Source organism: Neophocaena asiaeorientalis, unplaced genomic scaffold, assembly GCF_003031525.2.
Source record: "Neophocaena asiaeorientalis asiaeorientalis breed wild unplaced genomic scaffold, Neophocaena_asiaeorientalis_V1.1 scaffold134, whole genome shotgun sequence".
Taxonomy (NCBI): domain Eukaryota; kingdom Metazoa; phylum Chordata; class Mammalia; order Artiodactyla; family Phocoenidae; genus Neophocaena; species Neophocaena asiaeorientalis.
In genome coordinates, this window is record NW_020185339.1 from 4,430,395 (window position 1) to 4,445,526 (window position 15,132).

The following is a 15,132-nucleotide window of genomic DNA, read 5'->3' on the forward strand; positions in this document are numbered from 1 at the left end:
ATTAAATAATTTCAGTATTCCATAGTTGGAACAAATACAGCTAACAAAATCTGTGTTTGTCAAGAACATTTGACGTGGAAAAAAAGTTCTGGATATAATACTAGGTGAAAATGCGGGAAATAAAATTATGCATAGTAAAATTTCAAATTTATGTGTATAAAATCCGGAGGAAAAAATTAGAAGGAAATATATGAAGCCATTAGCACTGATAAGCCTTGACTGATCATTCTGATAGTACTTTTTAGACTTCTTTGAATTTTTTCAAATTTTCTACAAAAGAGGTGAACAACTTTTACAATCGGGGAAAGATGACATTTAAAGTAAATGGATTTGTTAATGTGAAAGCAAATTCCACCAACCAAACAGGGCCAAGTAAAAACAATTGTCTATTAACTCTGGAAGCACAGTTGAACATTGTGTGTTAGGATCACACAATTATCTACTTGACACCTTAGCCCTCAAAAGGATCAGACACTGGACAAGAACATTTCAATGAGAGAGTCAGAAGATGTTTGAGTGATAAACCCAGCAACTCGTTCCTAGAGTGGATGAGTAAAGGACAATAGGGGACTGAGCCCTGTATGAACTAAAAACGCATGCCACTAACTTCCTTACCTAAAGAGACCTCCAATGTTTTAGCCTTATGTCCCATAAGTTAACTTTCAATAGACTTCATTTCCTTTTGAGGGCACAAGGATTTGTTGCTGTTGAAAAGCTTTAGGGCCTACTTTTGAATATTTGCCTCGTCTAAGAGAGGAGGAAAATTTAGGCAACTCCAACATAAGTCGGAGGGATTCAACAACAGAGATTCAAACAAATGATAGTTATGGAGGGTTTTAGCTTTAGAACAGGACAGCACTGCAGTTTTCTAGCTGTGTTTTGAGATACCGGAAAATTCAGAGGAAGACAACAGCAGGGAAGGAGGTCCCTACTTCCTTACTTCTACCAGAGCTACTCTGCAGCTGCATTTTGAGATGTCTCCTATGAATTCTTTTGAAGGAAGAACTCTGCAATTAAGAACTAACTCTCTGAGCTCAATCATATAGTATCAGTCTACCTAGAAATTAGCTGCCCGTCTCCACATCCTTTAGCCTGTGTTTATATAATTCATACACTCCATTTAATAAATTCCAGCCCCCAGATTAGACCGAGGTATGTGATTTTAAAACATCCAGATGGCCATCACACTGGACATGTCAAGAAGGTAACATACACGAGTAATATGATTGATGCCTGAACCTACCCTCTCTTCAACATGATCAAATAAAACGTGAAGAATGTCAGCTGGAGTTGATATTAGGACATCCATGATATAGACATTCCTGTGTTGCCTACATGTCCCTACCATATGGATGCAAACCTTTCTTCTCCCAGTCCTAGGCTCCATCTTGATAGAAATATACTCACAATAGCTACAAATTTGGCCCATCCCATTCAGAACCAGCCCCTCTCCTTCCCTAGTCAGGGCCCTAAGTAGTCATGCTATGATTACTATATATTTTCCATGATTTGTCCAGTACTTTAAAAATACAGACTTGGCCAGAAATAATTTTTAAGTTAATTATGTCCTAGAATCACCTACCCATACAGTGTACCGAGGCTCCAAATTACCACAGTCCTTCGCAAAAATGTAAGAACAGTTTCCTGGGAAATAATAGTAGATGCCATCAAAAGTTTCAAAGTGGTACTGTCCCCAGCTTTTGCAAATCCCATCTCTGCCACTGCCCATGTTTGGCACTGAAAAGAAATAGGATAATATTTAGTAGAATAAAACAAATTATACCTGTTTCTGGCAAGGTTCAGTCATGCTAGGTAATTCTAATTTTCATTAAAATAAATGTTTTCTTCTTTGGCGGACAATATCACAGGGAAAAATACCTAACAAAATTACCAACTGCTCTCAAAACTATCAAACTCTTCTGAAGAAAAACATGGTCTCCAAGTTGTTTTGAAGAAAGGATTTATGTTAGAAACTTCCTTAATTTTTGCTTCCAAACAAAGACTCTGGAAGAGAGGAAGAGAGGAGATAATGATAAAGTAAAAGAAGGTGATAGTGATAAAGCAAATATAATGGCTCAGAAAGAAAGAAATGTCACCACTAAGTGTTCTAAAAATTAACACTGACAGTGTTCTAGTCTCTGTAATTCTTTCAAAAATAATAGCATCCACAGAGAAAATTAACCACTGACCAAAAAGTCATGTTTAGAAGCCTGGGACCTGGGGATGGGGAGCATTAGTCATCCAAAGTATGCTGGAATTTAGGAATTCATGACTTCAAACTGGTCACATTGTAAGCAGTGTTTGTCTTAAAGCATACAACTTTATCTCCTGTTGCTTTCATGCCTATCTCCCTTTACACCTTTGTGGGTCACCTTCCGTTCCATTTTGATTTTGTGGACCCTTCCTTCTAGATTAATATGAAAATCAGTGACATTTATGGAGCACTCAAAACGTGTAATACATATTGGTTAAGACATTAAAATGTGTTAATATACTCTATAAAGAGCATAAAGATAAGGCACAATCATTTTATCTTTTCTTTTTGTAATTTACCTAAATGTATTAGGCTTGGCCAACTTTGGCCTTTTCAAGAAAAAACAGAGTTATTCATTATTCAGGCAGTCTTCTCTGATAGTATGCCTTACCTCTGTTGCATATTTTCATAAAATCTTGCACTTCCCTTTACAGAACGTCACAAGTGTAATTACTGTGTATCTGTTATGTGTTGGTCCCCCTCCTCTAGACTGTAACCTCCAAGAGGGCAGAAACTTGTCTATATTACTCACTCTTCCCAGTGCCCGGCCTGGGGTCGAGTAGATGCTCAATAAATACTCATTAAACAAATGAATGCTTTTTAGTCATTATTGATGTAGGGTCCTAACCTAGACATCATGGATAAAAATATTTTTAAGAACCTTCTGCCTTTGAAGAGCTCTCAACACTATTTCTCTTTTATGTAGAGAATGTTCCATTAATTCAAAGTCAAAAAGAATGAGTGGCTCCAAATAACAAATCTAATTTATAAAGCAAAAGAGAGATGAATTGGAAACCTGGTTTTCATGGGCCAGTTCCATTTAAAATGGAAAAAACACTTGAATCGCATCAAAAACAAAATAAAATACTTAGGAATAAACCTGACCAAGGAGGTGAAAGACTCATACACTGAGAACTATAAAACATTGATAAAGGAAATTGAAGATGATTTAAAGAAATGGAAAAATATCCCATGCTCTTGGGTTGGAAGAATTCATAGTGTTAAAATGGCCATACTACCCAAAGCAATATACAGATTTAATGTGATTCTTATTAAATTACCCATGACATTTTCCACAGAACTAGAACAAATAATCCTAAAATGTTTATGGAACCATAAAAGACCCAGAATTGCCAAAGTAATCCTGAGGAAAGAGAACAAAGCAGGAGGCATAACCCTCCCAGGCTTCAGTCAATACTACAAAGCTACAGTAATCAAAACAGCATGGTACTGGCACAAAACCAGACATATGGATCAATGGAACAGAATAGAGAGCACAGAAACAAACCCACACACCTATGGTCAATTAACCTTTGACAAAGGAGGCAAGAATACACAATGGATAAAAAGATAGTCTCTTCAGCAAGTGGTGTCAGGAAAGTTGGACAGCCACATGTAAATCAATGAAGTTAGAACGCAACCTCACAAAAATGGCTTAAAGACTTAAATATAAGATAGGACACCATGAAACTACTAGAAGAGAACAAAGGCAAAACAATCTCTGACATAAACCATACCAATGTTTTCTTAGGTCAGTCTACCAAGGGAATAGAAATAACACAAAAATAAACAAATGGGACCTAATAAAACATAAGCTTTTGCATAGCAAAGGAAATCATAAACAAAATGAAAAGACAACCTACGGACTGAGAGGAAATATTTGCAAATGATGCGACTAACAAGGCCTTAATTTCCAAAATATACAAACAGCTCATACAACTCAATAACAGAAGAAAAAAAAAATCAAAGAATGGGCAGAAGACCTAAATAGACATTTCTCCAAAGAAGACATACATATGGCCAACAGGCACATGAAAAGATGCTCAACATTGCTAATTATTAGAGAAATACAAATCAAAACTTCAATGAGGGGGCTTCCCTGGTGGTGCAGTGGTTAAGAGTCCACCTGCCAATGCAGGGGACACAGGCTCCAGCCCTGGTCCAGGAAGATCCCACATGCTGTGGGATCTAAGCATCTAAGTAGTTGTGTGCCACAACTACTGAGCGTGCACTCTAGAGCCCATGAGCCACAACTACTGAGCCCATGTGCCACAACTACTAAAGCCCGTGTGCCTAGAGCCCATGCTCCACAACAAGAGAAGCCACAGCACTGAGAAGCCTGTGCACTGCAACGAAGAGTAGCCTCCGCTTGCCGCAACTAGAGAAAGCCCGCACACAGCAACGAAGACCCAATGTAGCCAAAAATAAATAAATAAAATAGATACAACAATAAGGAAATTTTTTAAAATGTTTAAAAAAAAAAACTTCAATGAGGTACTACCTCATACCTGTCAGAATGGCCATCATTAAAAAAAATCTACAAATAACAAATGCCAGAGAGGGTGTGGAGAAAAGGGAACCTTCCTACACTGTTTGTGGGAATGTAAATTGGTGCGGCCACTATGGAAAACAGTATGGAGGTTCCTCAAAAAACTAAAAATAGAGTTTCCATAGGATCCAGCAGTCACACTCCTGGGCATATACCCAGACAAAACTATGATTCGAAAAGATATACATGCACCCCTATGTTCATAGCAGCACTATTCACAATAGCCAAGACGTGGAAACAACCTAAATATCCATCGACAGATGAATGGATAAAAATGTGGAACACACACAAACACAAACATACACACACACACAATGAAATATTACTCAACCATAAAAAGGAGAATGAAATAATGCCATTTGCAGGTACGTGGATGGACCTAGAAATTAACAAATTAAGTGAAGTAAGTTAGAAAGAGAAAGACAAATACCATATGATATCACTCATACGTAGAATCTAAAACATGACACAAATGAACCTATCTATGAAACAGAAACAGGCTCAGAGACATAGAAAACAGATGTGGTTGCCAAGGGGGAGGGGGGCAGGGGAGGGTAGGATTGGGAGTTTGGGACTAGCAGATGCAAACCATTGTATATAGAACGGATAAACAACAAGGTCCTATTGTATAGCACAGGGAACTATATTCAATATTCTGTAATAAGCCATAATGGAAAAGAATATGAAAAAATAATAATATTGTAAATCAACTCTAATTTTAAAATTAAATAAAAATTTAAAAATAGAAAAGAAAAAACACTTGAGGAAATAGAGTTCAGTGAGAAGTTAAAGTGGGCATACTCATTTTCTTTCACATTGTTTCAAAATTACTGGAAATAAATTGTGGATACTCTAGTTAATACACAACATTATTGTACCAACTCCCAAAGAATGAACACTAATACAGCAAATTATGCCTTCATGTTCTCCACGGCATCTCATAAGTATCCCTGAAACTTACCAATCTGGCACCGTGTCCCAAGTGCCTGAAATATTTGACAGTCACATGTACCAGCCTTAGAACAGAAAGCTCCGTTAAGGCATTCATGAGGACAAGAACCTGAAGGGCAAAAAAATAAGTTATCTTCTGGTGTGCATCAGTTTTTATAAACATAAACCTGTCAAGATTTACCTTGGACTAACAGTAACCTCTGTTAACTAAAACAGAACCCTGGGCCTATTGCCTTGATGAGCTAAAGACTTAAGCCCCTTAAGTCTCTATCTAGTTCATTTCATTATGTGTGCCGTGAAACAAGAAAGACAGGCTTTCACATCTCAAACTACCCTGAGAGCAAAGGTTAGCCTCCTTCAAGCAATTGAAAGGTCAAGTTCCCATGTAAGGAATCCCTGTCCCAGATGATGAGAACCAGAAATACACAAGCTGCAGATGATTCCCTTGACGGAATTTGGCACGTCTGATCAGCTACTTCTCCAGGAGCAAGTGTTGTATTAAAGAAAAACGTCCATCATTAGCTCAAGGGATCAGGCACAATATATAATAGAACTCACAAGGAAACTACTTTATTAAGAGAATGATTAAACATTCCATTTGAAGTTTGTGTATTAATCCTCAGGCTTAATTACAAATGGATGCATTCTTTCTGACCCATAGTTAATTTTAACGGGGCAGAAGCCAACGTCACTGCTGGTTGTCACCAAAAATATTCTTTCTTTCATGGAAAGAAAAATCACCCCGAAGAATTATGTTTAAAAGAGGAAGAAAGAAACTATGACCTCCTTAGTGAGTTTTAAAACTGCAGATGAAACACAGTGAAAATTTTTCCTGTAATAAGGAGAACACAAGAGACAACTGGCAAAACTCAAGCAGAAAGGATTTAAGTAACACATCAATAGAATTAGAGAACATCTCTGAGTGACCATAAAGTGTTTACTAAAGATTGGCCTTCTGCGGAATACGGTCAGGTCATGAAAGGCACTTATCTAATTGCGGTATTTTAACCACAGCTCTGCAGAAGGCAAGAATTTTAAAACTCTATTATCCTTGCACCTTAAAATTCATTGATCTAAAATGTCTCCACATTTAAAGACATACAACTCTCTAAGTATATCTTAACTGAGGCGAAATGAGCTGCTTTAACTTTAATCATAAATATAGATTAAAATTATGTTTTTCATAAATTTAAATGCAGTTTTCTTTTTCTAGGGGGGCATATATATCTTCAAATTTTATCTTAGGTTACAATCTTGTATTTTTCCAATCAATAAGTGTCAAAGTAATTATGTAAGCAAACGTATCTCCTTCAAAAATTTAGTTACAACCCTGTGTATTCTCCTGAAAACAGATATCAAAACAAAACTAGTCATAAATCCCTGCTATTTTAAATGCAACAAAAAATTCAAATTGAATTTCAAACTACCATTAGCATTCTGCTAAATGGAAATGCAAAATTGGTAAGCAAAAATAGCAATGTCGGGATTCCCCAGTGGCACAGTGGTTGAGAGTCCGCCTGCCAATGCAGGGGGCACAGGTTCGTGCCCTGGTCCAGGAAGATCCCACATGGCGCGGAGCGGCTGGGCCCGTGAGCCATGGCCGCTGAGCCTGCACGTCCGGAGCCTGTGCTCCACAACGGGAGAGGCCACAACAGTGAGAGGCCCTCATACCGAAAAAAAAAAAAAAAAAGCAATGTCAAAGAATCAAGGAGCCAGTAATTGATTCAGGAAAAAAGCTCCTGATACCCAGTGATATCTTTCCTGGTCATATAGTTATCAGCTTTGTCTAACTGCTTAACCTTGTGTATTTCCAAATATAATTCAAATTTCTATATGAAGTAAACAAACTATTACTAAGTACTATTACCACCCTGGCTCAGTTTCCTTCATGCATTATGTGGAAATCATTGAGAGTTGATTCACTATATCCCCAAAAGGGTCTTTTGAGAAAACAAATACAAAAACATAGATGTAGCACTAACCTTTTATTTTACTCTCACCCCAATTAATAGCTTCATGGAAGAAATATCTTGGAGAAGTTGCTTCAAACTTTAAAAGAAAGAAATCAGAATTCAAGAGAATTAAATTATTTAATTCAAGACAAACATGCAATTGGAAAATCTGGAAAACAGCTACAAACACAGAAACTATAGCGAGCTGACTCCATATTTCCTTGGGTTATTGAGGCAAAATCTTGGAGAGGCAGAAAGGGCTCCTCTAAGGTTGTAGTTAGATCTGATTTCAAGGTTGATTTTGCTTCTTACCTGAATTTGACAAGTCCTTTATGCTCTCTGACCTCAGTTCTGCCTCCCTGCCCTCCTTGGAAAAGAGCCTGATCAGAATCTAATCTTTGCATTAACTGACTGCTTTCCCTGCAGGAGTAGCAGTTTTTTAATACTTTCAAGTGCAGACGGGTCTGGAGAAAATGCATGGGACCAAAGGACCAACAGACAGTGATGTACCCACTTCCTGCAGCCCCATCTGTGCAGACACCATCCACAGAAGCCTCTGCTGCTGAAATGTGAGTGTGACACCCTCAGTCTCCAAAGAGCTGACACTTTAAAGTTCATAGAAATTTAAATGTATCTGTTTATAGAGCCCAAGGCACTTCAGGGTAATCATTAAGATCATGAATTATAGAATCAAACAGATCTGGATTAGAGTCCTGATTCTGCCATTACTAAGGCAAGTTTCTTAACTGCTTAGTGCCTCCTTTTACTTGTCTGTAAGATGGGAACAATGACACATATATACTTCACTGAGTAGTTCAAACAATAAATAAAATAATGTATATAAACATTCCAGCATAATGCCTCACACATAAAAAATTAGCAAGAAAGAGATTTACATTAATCTAAGCAACCCAGATAAAACCCTAGGATTTTTAGAGGTTAATATGGAATAGTAGCAAATAGCTGTGGATTATTAAAACTAATCAATTATGGATTTTTACTCCAACTTAATGCAAATTTAGTGTATCATCTTGGGCAATGTCCTTTCCAACAGCATTTTTACATTCACCAGAATACACATTCCCAAAATTTGCCTCATAATTGTCAAATTGAGGACCAGATGATGTTAGAAAAACTGGAAAGAGTGAAGGATAAGAAAAAAGGGTGATAACTATTATTCAACATAGTTTTGGAAGTTTTAGCCATAGCAATCAGAGAAGAAAAGGAAATAAATCCAAATAAGAAAAGAAAAAGTAAAGCTGTTACTGTTTGCAGATGACATGATACTATACAGAGAATCCTAAAGATGCTACCAGAAAACTACTAAAGCTAATCAATTAATTTGGTAAAGTAGCAGGATACAAAACTAATGCACAGAAATCTCTTGCATTCCTATACACTAATGATGAAAAATCTGAAAGAGAAATTAAGGAAATACTCAGGTGATATAGAACGTGACTTCAGGTACAATCCTCTTTTCAACAGATTCTGGTCTCCTTCCTACATGGTAAAAGTTTTATTTTGGCAATTTGCACTGCAGTACTTTTTCTTTTAAAGGGCAAACCTGCCCCATGGCAGACAAAAGGATTCCCACACTCTCACCACTTCAAGGCTCTTTTCTAAAGTCCTTGGCCCACATCATGTCTCCAAGTTCATTGTCTCCTGCTTTCATTCCTCCAAGGTTTTGTCCTCACTGTTCAATCTCCTCTTTTTTCCCTTTCCTCCCTCTTCAAACTAAGTCAGACTCACAAAAGTCTATGACTTGGATTTCCTCAAGACAAGTCTTATCCTCTCTTTAGCTATATTGTCTGCAACTGCCTAAATCTAACACAACAACCAATATTACTGGGCACCAAATTCTTCTTACTTTGGTGCTAATGAATCATCACTGGTGCTCACTAAAAGTGTATAGTGACTTCAACTCTGTCTCATACAGGCTTATAAAGTAGAACAAATTATTTAACCTGTTCAGTTTCCCAATCTGTAAAACAGAATAACAATAACTGCCTCACGGAATTGTGAGGATTAAATGAAATGGGATAAGTAAATCACCAAAAATAGTGCAAGGCACATAAGTGTTGTAAACATGTTACCTACTTTTATTATTAAGCAAAAACTGAATACACTTGACAACATTAGACCAAGGCAAAAAGATATAATTTGTTTTTCACTCCATATCCTCTTACCCAACTCAGGCTATACCTCCTCCATGAAAATCACAATAAGTACTTAGCACAACAGCCTCCTGGTTACCACAGCATCCTAATCTCTGCAGCATTCCACTCATCATACTATAACATTTCATGTTAAGACATGACACACAGCTTTTATTTTTATAACAGATCTGAACTCAGAATGGCACATCTTACATTTATAATTGGGAGCTCTTTCATTTTTTTATATCATACAAATAATGGCAAAAATTGGTGGTGTCTTAGATTCAATGAACAAGTTACACAGAAATGACTTCTTTACAGCTCTGCCTCCACTAGACATTGAATTTCTAGAGAACAAACACCGCTGTTCATGGTTATACCTCTAGCATGGTCCCTTGTGTGTTGTCAACAAATACCAACTGAACCAGAAATAGATATTATGCAAATAGGAATGATTTGCCTCCCAAAGCTGTTTAGAACCATGACTATAAAATATTCTGTTGATGCCGCCCCACATATCCTCTCAGCTCACCTTGGATTTCACCTGTGTCTGGGTTTCTGTGCACACAGAGACCCTCAAGTACCGGCTTCTTTTTGTCTCTGCCTTAGGGTAGAGTCCAAGCAGGACAGACAAGAGAAATGACTTTCAGGGGATTTAAGTTCCCCCAGAAACTGCCCTCAAGGAATGAGAGGCAGGTGTTGGTGGATAAGTATACCAGCTCCCCCATCCCTTGGAGAAACAATTCTAAAACACTGTACACAGTTCCTCAGAGGGATGCCAGCAAGACTGAGCCCCAGATGCCTAAAGCAGGAAGGCCCCTCATTAACAGAGCTGTGCTGGATTTTCTCCCTTCCTAGTCTCCCTTTCCTCTCTCCCTCACTCCTGCACATACAAACTGTATGCAACCTCTAATAAATAAATAATCTGCCCCTGCTTTCAGGAGAAGAATTTTGAAATGTGATGCAAATGCAAAACAATTCCAAGCAGTGGGTGCATATATTCACATAACCGATGAAAGAGGACAACCCATTCTTCCTCCGTGCTGATTACATCTCCACAGGAGGGTGAGAAGCACAGAGAAATACAGTCTTTAGATGAGAAATCACTGTAGCGCACAATTACACCATTGACAGAAGTCTGTGTCTACCCTTTCTCTGGTCATTGTTATCTCATTGCCAACATATTCCTGAGTCCTTATGTGCACATTTATCTGTCCATCAGTGCTCCATCTTCCTAGAGCAGGGGAGTGAATCTGTGGACAAGAATGGCCTCATAACAGATGAAATTTCAGTCCTAAACAGTGAAACTCATGATTGCGACCTCACTGCCCTTCTTTAACATTTCTTCCCTTAAAATTTGTTCAGATGATAAGTAATGTTGGTGCATGTTCTCTAGCTGCAGGAAAGAGAAGGGCAAGTGTCCAGCTATTCATTCTCTCTAAAAGGGAAATCAAGGCAAGTGTGTTCCTCACTTATTAACAAAAGGGAGGTATTAAGATAATTCTAGGGGGGTAAATTATACAAATTCTAAAAACATCCAAATGGTCAACAGTAGAAGCCCATCCACAGGCTGTTTCACGTGACACCTGTGGGGTTATATTTCACAGGTTCTTCATCTAGTGGGTTCTACCAGAATGCAGTTTTTCTCAAAATTGGATTTTCTGCTGAGTCACGTTGATATCTTTTTGTGGCTAATATGGTCTACTGGCCAACTTGACACTTCTCAGAGAAAAATCATTTTAACCACTTCACATGATACATAGGTACTTAAGTACACAAAATACTCTGGTTAAGAAAAAAAGTGTTTCCCTTCCATAGACAATCCTTCGCCCATTCTAGTGCAAAGAAAGAGTTCCACTCTTGATAAGAATAAATTAGTTCTGCCTTCTGAATCATCACAACAGCATATCAAATCTGCCCTCTATTTTTTTTCAATTCTCTTTAAGTTCACAAAATATTTTAAAAAAACCAGGCATCCATCATAAAATGCTAATAGAAATTGACTGCAATTCAGCATTTGACAAAGACCTTGAATATCTAAGCTGTTTGCTACATAAATACTCAAATCATATTACTTTCCAAAGAAATGTCTTAATATTGAGTTAGGATTCTCTATCTTACCATCCATCTTTAACGGAGAAATATTTTTTAAAATCCACCCATTTAAACATTCCAACCATAATTTGAAGATATTGCAATTATGTTATCCAATATCCTTTATATAGAGGGACCCAAGCAAAAAGGCCTCCTCAAATTCAGTGCTACCCCACCCCTCTAAAAAAAGAAATGTTACCTCTTCATCAATGCCTGTAATTTAGATTTATTAGATAATATAAAACCTATTTGTCAGGACACTAAGACACCTCTGATGCCCTTTTGTGGTACTTTACTCAGATCACATACACCTTTCTCGCCCCTGTTTGCTTGTATTTGTCCTATTAACATTGTGCTTAATTTTAAAACCAATTAAAATGTTTTGGCAAGTAGTGAGATTAAATCTCCCACAAATTCTGGGAGCCTATCAGTAGGGAACCGAGGTGAATAGCAAAAAGCATCTGACCACAAACAAGTAAATGTGAGCTAAGCCTGAGCTGGAGGGTCACAGAACAGCACTAGAGAAGTTACTTTGCCTCTTCCTCCTCTTTCCTGTCTTGTTTTTAGCATTTTATTTGCCTCCACAAAGGTCTCATTGTTGAAGTGACAGCAGAGGCCCAAAGCAGGATGGATTGTTTCTCTGCCTCTCTCTCCATCTGAGGCATAACCTACCTGCGCTGCTAAAAGAGCTCTTTTCTGTTGATTTTCATTAAAACCGTTTCTGGAAGAAAACAAAAAGAACTTGTATAGTCAAAGGCCCCTAGGCAACCTGAACAAGCCTTTCCCAAGAGAGAGCTGGTGTTTTCCTCCTGATTTCCATCACTTTATCAAAGAGGTCTTTCTTGCTTTAACATTGAAAAGGTCCCCCTCCCCGCTTTGGAGGGGTTAGATTTGGGTGGTGGCACTGTCTCATTTTACAAAATTTGGGAGTGTCCCCAGATCTCTCCAGTCTCTGATGTAAACTGCATTTTAGGAAGGAACTTTGAGATAGAGAAATAAACAAAATAGTGTAACAGTGTAGCACTAACATGCATGATAATTTCCCCACATGCCTTCATAAAACTGGTGAGATAAGTATTCGACAAGTGCAGGTTCATGTTTTTCAAACATAATACTCGATTCTCTCTCTTTCCATGTCTTAAAGGGCCGATTAACATTCATGAGCATAAGCACATCAAACTGTGGGTTATCAAAATCAAACAGTAGAATTTTTGAGTAGAATTCCATTTTTCATTAAGATCAGTTTAGTCCAAAAAATGATTTTCATTATTTACTGCTAGAAACATTTTATTCTTTTATCATTAAAAACGTTTACTCTATGTTAAGAATACAGCACATTTCTAATCAACAATGTACATTAATAATAATATGAAATAGGAAATTACTGAATATAACTTCTTTTCAAATCTTTGAAGTGAAAAATGTCCCCTTAGTATCTACAGTCATTGGACACCACCAAAAACTCCTCTTGTAATTAAAATGAAAGGAAATATTTTTGTTTCATAAATAAGGAACTGAATGCCTAGTAATTTTTAATTTGTGGAAATGTTTTAAAGAACTAAATCTCATGCCCTTATTTTGTAAAATATTTAATTTATTTTTCAAAAGCAGATACACTGACCTGCTGAGCTTTGCTCATTCCAATTATCTTTATGTTTTAGAGGACACAAAGAACAAGAAATACTCACTTTGATGTTCTCGTCAAGATGGATGAAGTACAAATATAACCTGCCAGAGATAAATATATATGTATATATGAAAAAAAGTATCCAAATATCTTGATCACATGATCTGATTATAAAACAGATCATTTAAACCTAAATTCTGAAACTTAGACTGAGTTTTGCTATTAGTTATTTTACATTTTCTAGAGGATTTTGACCAGCAAATTCCCTGTGAGACATCAGGGTGACCAGTAATTCAGAAAGAATGGGCAGTGTACCTTGATTTATACAGAGACATGATACAGTGGAATAAGCACTAGTCCTGAAGTCAGAGATCCAAGTTTTAGTCCCAGTCCTACAACTTAGTAAATGCCAAACTTAAGCAAACCATCACAAAATAACAGTGGTAGCCAAGTTGATCTTCAAAGTCCCCTCCAGCTCTCGCTGCTCTAAGACATTTTCTCCTTGGAGTTTCAGTCACTACTAGGATTGGAAGATAGTGTCTGTGACCTCGCTGGTCTTCTACACTTCAGTAATTTCTCCCACTTCCTCTACAAGCCCGAAAATATACAGCCCTTTTCAGGGACTAAAAATTAATAACTGAATGTAAATAAATGCTTTCTGCCATAAAAATATTTTATAAAAATTAATTTATAAATATTGCTATAATATAATTGAAAATCAATGCTTAGTCTCAAACATTAAAGTCCTTCTTAAAACATTCCTTTACCATTCTTTGGGTTGATGGCATCAAGAAAGTTTAAGTACTCAATGTCTCCTTATCTTTTATAGAATTTCAAATGTTTAAATTACACAACTGCTTAAAATCATTATTTAGAAGAGAAAAAGTTAGAATCAGAGCTTCTTCCAGTACAGCTGCATATCATGATAAAATCATGATTTTAACATTTAAAAAAGAGACTCAGAAAATGAAAACTAAAAGTTCCAAATTATCTATATTATTAAAAATTTTCCCAAAAAATGATCTGGGTGTCATTTAGTATATACCCATCCTAATGACTTGGAAATGTTTTACAGTATAAGAGGAAACAGTTTCTACAATTTACAAGGAAGACTAAAATACAATAAAATAAGGTAAAAGTTTAACATGAGTTCTTACCTTGTAATGAAAACAGCAGTATATGAAGCAAGAATATACTCCAAGGTATCATTAAATTGAGTTTTCTCACAATGTTCATTTCAGTATAGCCTTTCTCCCTGAAATGTAACCAAATTGTTGGTCTTTACTAAGATGGCATCTTAGAAGTATGAGTACTTGTAGAGTGCTCAAATTCTTATAAATATAGCTTTGTAATAAAGTAATTCAAAAAGGAATTCCAGGATTTCTAACCACATACAGCATCTGAAGCTTTAGAACTTGCAGGCAACCCTTTGGCTGAATCTCTCATTAGCAATGCATGGCAGCTTCTTACTGAGCCGGTATTAGTTACACCCTACCCGACTCCTGCACATCATACGCCTTGTTAGCCTATATTAGCCTTTTATGACTTCTAAAGTCAGTAGCATCAAACAAACAAACAAAAAACCCTGTTATCTCCTGATGTTATAAGAGATAAGCATTATTCCTAATTAGTGATCTATTCCATGTTTTATTCATAAAATAATTACTGTCCTTTGAAAGAAGACTGTTTTATTCATAAAATAATTACTGTCCTTTGAAATAAAATCCTATCAATCATTCCTAGAATGTCTAGATGTTTTCATAAACTTT

General features: G+C 36.8%; 1 protein-coding gene across 1 annotated transcript in view; it reads right to left on the reverse strand.

Annotated features, from left to right (window-relative positions):
- The window catches only part of OTOGL (otogelin like), a 143,443-nt gene extending 128,871 nt beyond the window's left edge, over positions 1-14,572 (reverse strand). Inside the window, 6 exon segments of the mRNA XM_024737005.1 lie at positions 1,583-1,737; positions 5,545-5,643; positions 7,517-7,583; positions 12,409-12,457; positions 13,425-13,464; positions 14,521-14,572. Coding sequence (XP_024592773.1) covers positions 1,583-1,737; positions 5,545-5,643; positions 7,517-7,583; positions 12,409-12,457; positions 13,425-13,464; positions 14,521-14,572 — 462 coding nt within the window.
- Positions 14,573-15,132: the final 560 nt, after the last annotated feature.